Source organism: Haliaeetus leucocephalus, unplaced genomic scaffold (genome assembly GCF_000737465.1).
Source record: "Haliaeetus leucocephalus isolate CR32 unplaced genomic scaffold, Haliaeetus_leucocephalus-4.0 Scaffold157, whole genome shotgun sequence".
NCBI lineage: Eukaryota > Metazoa > Chordata > Aves > Accipitriformes > Accipitridae > Haliaeetus > Haliaeetus leucocephalus.
In genome coordinates, this window is record NW_010972593.1 from 1,739,774 (window position 1) to 1,751,976 (window position 12,203).

At 58.2% G+C, this 12,203-nt stretch overlaps 2 protein-coding genes across 2 annotated transcripts in view; one reads left to right on the forward strand and one right to left on the reverse strand.

Moving 5' to 3' along the window:
* Positions 1-7,917, forward strand: part of SIRT6 (sirtuin 6) — an 8,012-nt gene extending 95 nt beyond the window's left edge. Inside the window, exons 2-8 of the mRNA XM_010562323.1 lie at positions 791-918; positions 1,286-1,468; positions 4,539-4,598; positions 5,190-5,285; positions 6,137-6,217; positions 6,577-6,700; positions 7,462-7,917. Coding sequence (XP_010560625.1) covers positions 791-918; positions 1,286-1,468; positions 4,539-4,598; positions 5,190-5,285; positions 6,137-6,217; positions 6,577-6,700; positions 7,462-7,797 — 1,008 coding nt within the window. The 3' untranslated portion in view covers positions 7,798-7,917. The remainder of the gene's footprint in view (positions 1-790; positions 919-1,285; positions 1,469-4,538; positions 4,599-5,189; positions 5,286-6,136; positions 6,218-6,576; positions 6,701-7,461) is intronic.
* A 938-nt stretch (positions 7,918-8,855) lies between these two features.
* On the reverse strand, positions 8,856-11,911 carry CREB3L3 (cAMP responsive element binding protein 3-like 3). Its single transcript, XM_010562325.1, has 9 exons — positions 11,802-11,911; positions 11,375-11,630; positions 10,746-10,861; positions 10,388-10,519; positions 10,193-10,299; positions 9,947-10,015; positions 9,729-9,813; positions 9,278-9,374; positions 8,856-9,205 (listed from the first exon to the last, which is right to left on the reverse strand). The coding sequence occupies exons 1-9, from the start codon at positions 11,901-11,903 to the stop codon at positions 8,856-8,858; spliced, it is 1,314 nt and encodes a 437-aa protein (XP_010560627.1). The 5' UTR covers positions 11,904-11,911.
* Between the last annotated feature and the right edge of the window lie 292 nt (positions 11,912-12,203).

Here is a 12,203-nt window from a genome sequence, read left to right on the forward strand (position 1 = left end):
CACCCCACAGCTCCCTCTGTGTCCCCCCCCAGCCCCATGGCTCCCTCCTTGTTGTCGTTGTCCTCCAGGCCCAGCACTCTCCCCCTGTTTTGTGCCCCCCCCCAAGAGGGTCTCCCAGCTATATGGGGACCCTTTGTATTCCCCAGGGGGGATCCCCAGGGGGTGAGTGGTTATCCCAGCCCCATGCCCCCAGCGCTACCCGGGAAGCTTAAAACAGGTTTTGGGGTGAGGGGACAGGGACACCCAGGGGCCTGTCCGCAGTCCCTGTCCCAAAGGTGACCGGGCTGGAGAAGCATCTCACCGAAATGAAATCCTGCGCCCGTGCCAGAAAGCCAGGTGGGGACACGGTCCCGTCCAGCCACAGCGTCCCCCACCTCCATGGCTTTCCGTGCGGTTCGCCGTCCCTCGGCCCTGTCCTGTCCGCAGAGCCGGTGGCTGTGCTGGTGACAGCTAGAGTTGAGCACACGTGGGGTGGCACAGGGTTTGTTCCTGTCCTCCCGCTGCCTGGCAGCGCCCTGGAGCCCAGCCACTTCTTGGGGTATCAGCTGCCTGTCAGGGAGAGCAATAAATACACTTGTCTGCATTAGGTGTTTTAAGCCCTTACCCTGCATGGAGATGGCTTATGCAATGCTGTTTCTCTCTGATTAAATGCTTTTGCCATTAAGGAATGCAAAATCTTTCCTTTTGTGGATAAGAAAGAATTGTGGTTTACTGGGCCTTTTGCCAGGAGGTGTGTAGGATCTGTCCCTGCATCTCTCCATTCCCGTGGTGGTTTGTCTCTTCTGCTCAGATTTTTGACCCGCCGGAGGAACTGGAGAGGAAGGTGCGGGAGCTGGCAGACTTGATCAGGAGTTCCTCCAATGTAGTGTTTCACACGGGGGCTGGAATCAGCACCGCCTCAGGGATTCCTGACTTCAGGTAAGGGTGTTGGGCAGCAGGCGAGGGGTTGGGAGGATGGCACCTCCTCTGAGTCCATCTCACATCTTGTAAAGGTCTGGACTGTGCTTCCTGCTAGCCAGCCAGTCCTACTCCATCCCTCCTGTCTGGTCCTGGATCCAGCTGAAAATACCCTTTCCCTCTTGCACACCCGTTTGACGTTAAGCCATATGCACAGAAGCCCTACGGGTGCTCCGCTTGCATCAACGACAAAAATCGCTGGTGACCCATGACCTTCATGTAGCAGTGCCTTGCTCATCCTCCCTTAATAGGGCTTGTGGCGCATTTACAACTGTCCTCTTAGAGCCTGAGCTCTCAATTCTCACTCTTTCTGTCCCCATTGCTGCAGGGGGCCCAATGGTGTCTGGACTATGGAAGAGAAGGGGCTCTCCCCCAAATTTGACACCACCTTTGAGAATGCCAGGCCCTCCAAGACTCACATGGCGCTGCTGGGGCTGCAGAGAGTTGGCATCCTGAAATTCCTGGTCAGCCAGAACGTGGACGGCCTTCACGTGCGTTCAGGATTCCCACGGTACTGCCTCTCCCGCCCTGTCTCCAGGTTCCTCATGCCTTTCCCAGCCGCTGCCACGTGGCTGTTCTTGCTGCCTGATTAGCGTGGCCTCACGTGCAAGCGTTTGGTGCTGGGGCTTGATTTCTGTCTGCCCACTGATAGGGGGAGCGGAAACTGGGATGTGCTGGTGTGGGAAGGGGTACGTAAACCAGCTTGAATTTAGAGAAGAGAGGTTATGGTAATAATTGAGAGGGTGATGAAATGAAGTCAGCCTCAGTTGATGCTCTCTAGAAGTACACCCAGAAGCCTTTTGTTCACAAGAGAAATGAACAGGTCGCGGTGTTGGGCTGTTGCATGTTACCACCCATCAGCTGAGTGGCTGTAGCTGCACTGCGTGGCTGCCTGGGGGCTTGTTGTGGTTTAACCCCACCTGGCAACTAAACACCACGCAGCTGCTCACTCAATTCCCCCCCACCCAGTGGGATGGAGGAGAGAATCGGGGGGAAAAAAAGTAAAACTTGTGGGCTGAGACAAGAACAGTTTAATAGGACAGAAAGGAAGAAAATAGTAATTATAATAAAAATAATAAAATTAAAATAATAATAATAATAATAAAAGGATTGGAACATACAAAACAAGTGATGCACAATGCAATTGCTCACCACTCGCTGACAGGTGCCCAGTTAGTTTCCGAGCAGTGATCCTTCCCAGGCTGACTCCCTCCAGTTTATATACTGGGCATGACATCGCATGGTATGGAATACCCCTTTGGCCAGTTTGGGTCAGCTGTCCTGGCTGTGTCCCCTCCCAACTTCTTGTGCCCCTCCAGCCTTCTTGCTGGCTGGGCATGAGAAGCTGAAAAATCCTTGGCTTGGTATAAATATTAGCAACAACTGAAAACATCAGTGTGTTATCAACATTCTTCTCATACAGAATCCAATACATAGCACTATACCAGCTACTAGAAAGAAAATTAACTCTACCCCAGCTAAAACCAGAACAGGGCTCACGGCCCAGGGAGTGAGACATCAGCTTCAAGTAGGGCACGTGCTCCTGGGAACTGGGCTGAGAGCTGTGCTCAGGCTATGTGGTCCTTTCCACTGCCTCTGTACCTGTCCAGAGGGGTGAAGGGACAAGAGGGAGAACAAGAGCACCTGAAACTGCTCCTGCTGCTCGCAGAAATGCATGTTGCCTTCTTTTACCAGCATTGCTAGAGCTGTCTCAGAGCACTGGATCTTGTGCTATTTTACAGTTTGCTTAAATTGAATTTCTTGAGAGAAAATAGAGGCCGTGCTGCCCCAGTGATGAAACCATGCTTGGGCCCAAGATAGCCTTAAAAAGTATTTTGCCTCTCAATAAATTTGCAAAACTACAAGGGCAGCGAGACAGAGAGTCCCACAGTTGGAACTGGTCTGACTTACTGGCTGTGGTCTCTGATTTCCTTGCCCCCTGCGATGAGGCCAGGGATCCTGCATAGCTGTGTTCCCTCGGTGGGGAACTGCAATGTGTGGGAGCCGGGAGTGCAAGATCCCCACTCCCTGCGTGGGTGGGGACTGAAGTACATTTAGCAGCGCAGTGGCTGTTTCAGAGATGTCCTCAAAGGAACCTGCCTTTCCATTAGCACTTGCGGCAACAGGCTCTTTTGCCTTCAGGGAACTTCAGCCTGTTATAAAACCCATTTCCAGCCCTTAAGACCAGCGAGTGATGTCTTGTGAGGCAAACTGCTTGGAGCTGCCTGGAAAGGAAAGGGGAAAGCAGCTGAATTCGAGTAAGAAAGTGAAATGAAGGAGTTGGAATGAGAATGAGGAGCATGAATGGGACCTTGGAGAAGATGTGTCTCACAAATGTCTTCAGCCGTCACTGGCTGAGCAGAGAGCTGCCTCCAGGGGGTATTTTCTATTATTAAAAGCCCTGAGTCCTGGTTCCTGCTCCTGGCACCACGTTTGCCTTTTTAAACTAAACAACCATGGGAAAAAGAATAGGAAATAATGACCAGAACTCAGCTGTGCTCCCTGCAGCCTAGTGCCACTGGCTCCTGCTCTGGTTTAGCACAGCATTTCCGCCCAAGCGAAGCATGTGCTTAAGTAAGTGCCGCTGAACTGGGGCCAAAATGGGGGAAATCAAGTCAGTCCTGTCTCCATCCACCCTGGAGGAGGTTCCCAGTCACCATGGGGCTTGTAGAAACATAGGGAGAGTGTGGCCTTGTTTTCCTCTAGCTTCTGCACTTCGAGGCTGCTGCTGGGCTCGAGGGGAGTTTTACTCAAAACAAGTGGCAAAGGGCTGGAACTGTGCAAGGGCAGAGAGAACCAGTAAGTGCTGAGAAAAGCAAAGAGCCTGGTTACTACCGGGCGCAGAGATTTGAGGCTGAATCAAAACAGGGACTAGAATTGGTGCTGCAAATGGAAATATTTAAAATTTAAAAGCCAGGACATGCCATCCCTCCCCTTAGTCCCAATTGTGGTGGCCATAGCATAGTGCTTTCATGATGGTGATGAAACGGTGGCACGGAAGATCTCTCGCCAGGATCTGAACATGTCCCCTGGGTCTCCCCTGCCCCACGAGAGGCACAGCTCTGTCCCAACTCCGTTTGAACAGTATTTCTTGCGTTAAGAACAGTATTTCTTGTGTTAAATCCACAAAGCAGTGCTCAGTGTGCCCTAGTTTTGCCAGCGCCTGCTTGCCCTGCATGTGATGGACACGTTTGGCACAGGGAAGTCCCAGCACTCTGTGGCCGGACCAACACTCTTCTCTGCTGGACCAACTGCCTCCCGGCAGCAAGGCCAGGTCATTTTGTGGCACCCAGTGCCCCCAGAGCCTGCCAGACTCTGGTGCCATCAGAGCAATACAGCCATATTTGTCTATAACTAATATAATTCCCCTCAGTGCTGACCCTGTGCTGGTGCACTGTCCCCAGGCCATGGCAGAGGGTCCCTGCCACCCCACATCACCTGGCAGATCTGATCCGGCAGAGCTGGAAAGTGGGGAAGACCTTGAGGTGCAGGGGGGTGAGGAGGGGGGTTTGGGGCAGCTTTCCCTGTTGCCCCAGGGCTCTCCACCCCTCCCCATCTCACCTCTGTCTTTTCTCCCGCAGGGACAAATTGGCTGAGCTCCATGGGAACATGTTTGTGGAAGAGTGCGTGAAATGTGGCAAGTACGTGAGCCCTGAGCCTGGGGAGAGTGTCAGCAGGGTGGGGGTTTTGTTGCTGTCCCCGGGGAACGACGGAGGCCCTGCACATGCTGTGGGTCTGTCTACCTGGCAGGTCTGTAGCGCAGTGTGTGTGGGGTCATGGACAGATCTGTCTGTCTGAATCCTAAACCCTGTCAAATGGTGGGAAAGGAACATTTTGGGAATTCTTTGTTGCCTGGGAGGCCCTCAGCAAATCCTGCTCCTCGTGGCAAGGCGGATGTGCCAGCAGGGCTGCCTGCAGCGGGGTCTGTGCCTGCCAGCTGGAGAGAGGAGAGGAGGTTGCTACAAGCTGGGTTTTCCATCCTGGTTTGTGGCAGACCTCTGGGGCTGTTGGTCAGAGCTGCTGTCAGCAGCACCTGGTTAGAGACGCAGGCAGAGATCGATGAAGGACTGAGGTGCTCCAGTCAATTGCTTGTGGCTCTGAGCCATCACCTCCTTCCTCCAGTGCAGGGTCTGTGGCGTAAGGTGTGCCATATTGGGGCGGGGAGGGGGCATTTCACAGCAGGTGCCACCTCCCTGCGTGTTTGGCCCTGAATGGCACCGTCTCTCTTGCAGGCAGTATGTGCGGGACACAGTCGTGGGCAGCATGGGGCTGAAGCCAACGGGCAGGTTGTGCAGCGTCACCAAAGCCCGCGGGCTGCGGGCCTGCAGGTATGTCTGCTGGGATGCTGGATGGGGGCTCCCGAGGGGACGTCGGGTGGCAGGGACCTGTTCATCCAAGCGAGCGGCTCTCGTGCGCAGACTTGGCTTTGCAGGCCTGGGCCGACAGTCCCTCCAGCTCAGGTGAAGAAGCAGAGGGTGTAGGGGAGATTTCCAAGGGCCCAGATAGGACCCATGTCTCCAAGGACTCCTAGCCTCCTCGGGGGGTTCTCCCCATGCCGATACTCAGAGCATATCCCAGTGCTGGAGAATGCCCTGCTGTGGGATGGCAGCTCTAGAGAGCCCCTTCCTCTCCAGCAGGATACGGCCACTGCACTGCCCTGGTGCTTCTTGCCTTCAGTAGGGAAGCATAGACAGTGTTTCCAGCTCTGTGGCTGGAGGTACCCTGAGGTGATCTGGCATCAAAACACGCTCCACATGCCCTTTGTGCTTCCTCACCCCAGCTCACTGGGCCCAGCCCAGCTGCTTTTCTCATCCAGGCTGGCTGCAGAGCCGGCACAGCAGAGCCGGGGGCTCTGGGCTGTGGGGCAGAGCTCTGCTGGCTCAGCTCTGATGTTGGGTAGTGAAAGGCACATCCCAGCTCTGAACTGGGACAGCAAAACAGCTGGGGCTTTGGTGGCGTTGCAGCACCAGCCACAAAGTTCCTCATGCAGGTGAATTCCGTGCCTTCCCTTGCCTGCCAGTGAGTCCACTCGGCTTGTCTGGGCTCTCTCTGTCCCTTCGCAGTGCTGGGCCAGGGAGGGTGGGACAGAATCTGGGTTGCTGTCCCCTCTCCCAGGGCAGCTCTGCTGCCTGTTCCTGCCTGGCAGGGGGAAACCATGGTCCCTGTGTGTGTTTTCTAGAGGGAAGTTAAGAGACACCATTCTGGACTGGGAAGATTCTCTGCCTGACCGTGACCTCACTCTGGCGGACGAAGCCTGCAGGTACTGCACTTGGGCTCTTCACACCGTGGCAGCCACTGAAGCCTGCGGCTTGCGGTGCTCCGGGAGGCTGCCCAGGCTCCCCGTCCTCTGCCCGCACCACAGCGGCCCTTGGGCTGACCCTGCCTGGCTTTGTTCATGGTGTTTTTGTGCCTTGCAGCCCTGAGGCTGTACCCACAGCACAGCAACGCCCAGCCCTCTCACCAGAAAGTGGCCGAGAGGAAACCACTGCAAATTCTGGCCACAGCTTTGCTTCCCAGCTGGGAAGCTTGTAGAGTCCACACTGGAGCAGGGGAGGACAAGCAGCCTGAAAACAGCCACGGCTTTTTCTCTGTCCTGGATGTTTTGTCTCTTCCCTGCAGGAAAGCTGATCTCTCCGTCACTCTGGGGACCTCTCTGCAGATCAAACCCAGTGGCAACCTCCCGCTGATCACGAAGAAGAGAGGAGGGAAGCTGGTCATAGTCAACCTACAAGCAACCAAACACGTGAGTGAGAGCGTCCTCACTGCTCTGCACTCAGAGCAATTTGCTCTGCGTTGCTTCTCTCCCCTCGCGTCACTTGTTTCAGCCCCGTCACAGGTCAGGTCAGTCCCTGCACATCGTCCCTTCCCAGGCGGCCAGATAGAAGAGTGGCCTCGTGTAGCAAGCAAACAGGCTGGGCTTCCCTTGTTGGAGGGTTTAAACCTGCAACTCCCGATAAGCACCTAGAAATGGAAGGTAAATCTTAAGAACGGAATAAAAACTCAGCCCAAAGCCTGATGTATTCTCGGGTGAATTATAGTCCGGTGAAATAACCACACACATGTAACCCATGCCACGGGGCAGAGGAGTTCAGTTCATGTTCAGCCCTGGGTTTGGTGCTCTAATTGTCCAAAGTCCTTGAAATAACCAGAGCTGGGGGGGTTCTGGGATGTCATTAGAGCTCCCTTGTCCCTGTCCCACTCTGTCCTGGGCTCCCTAGTCTGGCTCTGCATCCATGTCCCCATCTCTGGGCTGTGTTTCGAGGTGTGACTGCCTGCCCGCAGCCTGATAGAGCCCTGTCAGCCCGCGGCATAGCCGGGGAGCGGTGCCAGACGGGGTCAGCTTGTGTTCCGCCGGGGATGATGTCTCAGGGACGGGAGCCGTGGAGCCTGCGTGCAGCTGAGCCATCACCCAGGCCTTGTCCCTACGCGCTCCCTGGGAGGCAACGTTTGTCCCTGCACACGCCGTTTGTCCCCTAACGCCGTGCTTGCCCTCGCTTGTCCTAGGACAGACAGGCCGACCTGCGCATCCACGCCTACGTCGATGATGTCATGACGAAGCTGATGAAGCACTTGGGGCTGGAGGTCCCAGAGTGGACAGGGCCGGTGGTGGTGGAAAGCGCTGAGCTCACCAAGCCCGAACAGCTCTTCAAATTTGACCCCGGGGCTCGCGGGGTGCTGAAGGAGGAGCCCCTCTCCCAGCACAACGGCACGGGTGGGCTGTGCCCTGACCTTGGGACCACACTGGTGGAGCGCCGTGACAGTCTGAAGCAGGACTGTCCCAGCCCGGACATGGGGCCAACGGCGGTGAAGAAGATGAAGGTGGAGCCTCTCCTCACCTGACCCAGAATGTTCCCTGTCTGTCTAGACACTCGTCTGTGCCGCTTTTCCTACCGACTTTTTTTAATACCCTTAAACATTGTCCCTTTTTTTATGTAAGTATTAAATACACTCGAATTGTGTGTCGGCGCAGCTGCACCCACCGGCCCGGGAGGGTGTTGCCTGCTTGAAACGGACCGAGCATCTAATTCCCTCTCTGCGAGGAGATGGTTGTGGGGTCCAGCAGACCTCGGAGGGGTAGAGGGATGAGGATGCTCGGTGCTGGGGCGGTGACACAAGGGGATCACTGGGGCAGCCGATGCCATCTCACAGGAAGCTGGGGCTGGGCAGTGGTTGGGTTGAGCTGCTGCGATCTTCTGGCTGAGATCTGCCCGCAGAGGCGGTCCTGTGCGTGCTGGTGATCTGGGGGATGTCGCTGGGTTGTGGAAGGGAAGGGGACTGGTGCCGGCCGAATCCTGGCCTGGCGCAGGGCTGGGAGCTGTGGGATGGTGCCCCGGTGCCGCTGCCTTCCCCTCTGCCTCTTGCTGTGCCCACTGCTCCCAGGGCAGCCCTAGGCTGGGTCTGGCCACGTGTCCCAGCTCTGTTGGACCGTGTTGCCTCAAGGCAGCTGGGTTTGAGGCATCCCTGGCCCAAGGGTCCTTGAAACCTGGATCACCCCATATTAAACTAAAGCAAGTGAATTTTTTCCAAAATACCTTGTATTTAGAGATGAAAATAAAGCTTAAAAAAAAACCAAACCCAAACCAAAACCAACCAGTTGCAACATCAATAGCCAACCAGCCCAGGGCCCCTCCAGTTTGCTTGTCCCCATCCTCAGCGACCCTGTGTCCCTTCCACAACTCCTGCTGCACCCGGGGGACAGGAGCAGCCCCTTCCCTCCCAGTAAGGCCAATGGGAACCGGTCTCAACTTCCCAGTTCACAGATACAAGCAAAGCCAAGCGGGTCCAGCATCTGCCCTTGCCTGGAAGCAGATCCTAGAGGGGTCACCCCGAGGGCTTATCCCATAGGGGATGAGGTGCTGAGCCACCCCATCGCATCCCCCGTGGTCCCTGGGTGCTGCTTAAAGCTCCTCAGCCGGCTCCAGCACCGTGGGCCTGCTGTGGCCAGCCTCGGTCCAGGCCAGCGATGCCAGGCCACCGTGCGGTGTGGTGCCATCCCCTGAAATGCTGTCAGCTTGATCCCCATCCCTGCTGCTCAGCCCTTCTGAGGCAAGCAGCTGTGTGCCGTTATGGGGGGAGACTTTGTCCAGGTGTGGGGTGAATGTGCGGCCACCAAAGGCTTCGTGCAGGGTCTCGGGGGCTTCACCCAGGTGCTCTGGCCACAGCGGCTCTGGGGGCTTCTCATCCCCAGCTTGGGGCTGTGTGTAAGCCACGCGGGAGGCAGCTGCGTTGTGCAGGGACCTGGAGAAAACTGAGTGCGAAGGAGGGTCAGGGCCCACTCCAGTGCCCTGAGCTCCTGGCACAGCCCCGGCGCAGCACTCACCTCGCACAGGTCTGAAGTCGCCGTCTGCCTCGGCCTTGCTGGGGGCAAAGGGGCTGATGGAGGGGAAAACGATGAGCGCGAAAGACAGGAGCAGGACCTGGGGGCAGAGGGGGGGACGTCACTGTGCACAGTGGTGGAGGGGGACCAGGTTCTACAACACAGCTCCCAGGGAGAGGGCTGGTGGCAGAACCAGGACTGCGTCCCTCCATCCCTCCCAGTGCATGTGCCCCTGCCAGCGTGCCTCCATCCATCCCTTCCTCTATCCATCCATCTGTCCTCACATGCCTCCATCCCTTCTTCCATCCATCCAACCTTGGAGCATCTATCCCTCTGCCTCAGCACTCGTCCATCCCTCTGTCCATCCTTCCATCCATATCTGCATGGGTCTGAGCGTCCCTCCCTCCCTCCCTCCAAGCAAGGAGGCCGTGGGGGGGTTGGGGGCTCCACACACCGCGATGCAGGTTCCCGTCTGCGCTGCCTTGTTGCTTGACTGTACCACGAGGGCTTGAAGTTTCTTCAGCTGCTCCAGGAGGGACCTGGGGACAGGGAGAGCCCATTAGCACCTCCAAGCCCCTCCTGCCCCTAATAGGTCTGGCTGGGGCAGGCAGGGGGAGTCCCAGCCCCATCCTACCCCCCCATTGTCCGCATCCTGCCCCAGGGAACACCTACGAGTTCTGCTTCTCCAGGTGCAAGACTTTCCTCTGCAGCTCCTGGTTCTGGGCCGTGCACGCTGACATCCTGGGGGACAGGGAGAGGAGGATGAGGTTGGGGGGGACAGCTGGGGGGGCTGGCAAGGAGCAGCATGCCCATCACCGGCCAGCCGGGTGCCCCCAGGGTGCCTGGGGTGGGGGGTGTGTGCCAGCCCCCGGGGGCTGGTGTGTGGCCATGCCCAGAGCAGGGGTTTGGGGTCCGTACCGGCTCTCCAGCCCGTCAATATACTCCTTCTTCTTCTTGCGGCTCTCCTGAGCTGACTGCTTGTTCCTGATCTTCCGCCGGATCTTCTTCAGCACCCGCTCCTCATACTGGGGGAGACAGGGGTGGGGGGTCAGGGCCGCCAGGGCTGGGACCCCCCCCCCACTCCGCACCCTTCCCAGGCGTGGTGGCACCCACCTTGGTGAGGGGCAGCTGCGTGGGCAGGGACACCCCCTCCTTCGCCAGCAGCTTCTTCTCATCCTCGGTCAGCACCAGCTCCTGGAACTGCCCCTGGCTCTGCCTCAGCAGGGAGCCGGGCACCTGCGGCTGCTGCGGGGCCACAGATGGGTGATGGCCCTGGGTGGCTGGGTCACCCCACGCCTGACCCCAGGGACCACGGTGCGGGGATGAGGATGGGCTCGTGGTCCAGGAAGGGACAGGGAGGGGGCCATGGTGTGGGAAAGGGGACAAGTGTGGGGATGGGGAGGGGATCATGGTCCAGGAAGGGACAAAGCTGGGGACGAGGAGGGATGGGGACACAAGGGCAGGGACTCACGGCATCAGAGCTGCCTGAGAGCAGCAGGTCCTTGACGGTGAGGGTGCAGGATGCGGGCGGGGAGACCACGGGCAGGTCCTGGCTCTCCTCCAGGAAGAAGCCGGGGTGCCACATGTCTGGGTGAGGGGAGAGCGGAAGCTGTCAGCAGTCCTGTGTCCCCCAGTGTCCCCAGTGCAGGACCCTCACCCCTGCCATGGCCCCAGAGCTATGGTGACTTGCTGCCACCTACCAGTCCAGTGGACCCAGACTCTGTCCCCGCAAACTGTCCCTCTGGTCCTGCCCCAGCCCCCCTGAACACCCTGTGCTGGTAAGTGTTTGCACTCAGCACCCCCAGCCTCCCCAAACATCCCTCCTCTTCCAGTCTCTCCCACCAACACCAGCCTGCCCAGTTCATGCCAGTTTCCAAGCTCTCCCCACTACCCCTGGCTCCCCCCCAGTCCTCCAGACCTCCCAGTTCTCCCCAGTCTGCCCAGTTGCATGCAGTCCCCCCCAGCTCCCCTAATTTCCTCACTATCCCCAAGAGACCCCAGGTCCCCTGTCCCGCTCAGGTCCCCAATGTCCCCAGTCCCCCCCAGTCCCTCCAGTGCCCCCAGCCTGGTCCTTTGCCCAGTCTCTTCCCCATGGCTCACCCAGATCGATGGAGACCTCGGGGTGCAGGGCCCCAGTCCCCCCTGGGAGGGACAGAGCCCGACAGGGGTTGGTGTAGGGGTACAGGACCTCACTGGGACCCCCATCACAGCATCTGGGGGGGCTGTCGAGCTGGTCAGAGGGGGGGTCCTCGGAGACCCCACTGTCGCTGGCAGCTGGGGACCAGCTGGGTGAGTCCGACGCTGAGTCCCCAGAGCCCAGGATGGAGCTGAGGAAGTCCTCGCTGTCCTGGGCATGCTGCAGGAACACGGCACCTGTCACCCTGGGGTGCCCATCACCCTGGGGTGCCCACAGGAGCTGCCCATGCTGCAAGGTGGTCCCAGCTTCAGGGCAAGGCATGGGGATGGGGCTCTCCTGCCAGACCCAGGGATGAGGTGGGGATTGGCCCCCCCAGCCCAGGGGACTCACCCCGTCCTCGTGCCAAGTGCCTGGCGGCGTCCCCAACTCCACACTGCGGAGGATCCCATCCTGGCGGTCAAAGAGGAGGTCCAGCAGGTCGAGGCTGTCCATGCCAGAGGCCATGGCTGCAAGGTGGCAGAGTCAGGTCCCTAACCCAGTCCCCGTGATTGCCCCCCTCTGCCTCCCCCCCAAGCTACACGGCCCCAGGGACACCCCAAATCGTGGGGTGGGCATGGGGTTGGTGAGAGGGAGCAGGGAGCATGTTTGGGCATGGGCGCATGTGTGTGGGACCATGGGGAGGTGTATCTACACGCATGCGCACATATATGACAGTGCATGTGACCATGTGGATGTGTGCAGGGCTGGATGTGCACGTGGCCATACTGGCACATGCGTGTGCAGAGCTGTGTG

Coding starts and splice junctions, on each gene's coding strand:
- CREB3L3 (XM_010562325.1), bottom strand. CDS start 11,903: ATGGACAGCCTCGACCTGCTGGACCTCCTCTTTGACCGCCAGGATGGG. Junction 11,631..11,801: donor GCACTTGGCACGAGGACGGG/GTGAGTCCCCTG, acceptor GTGTTCCTGCAG/CATGCCCAGGACAGCGAGGA. Junction 9,814..9,946: donor CACCTGGAGAAGCAGAACTC/GTAGGTGTTCCC, acceptor CCCTGTCCCCAG/GTCCCTCCTGGAGCAGCTGA.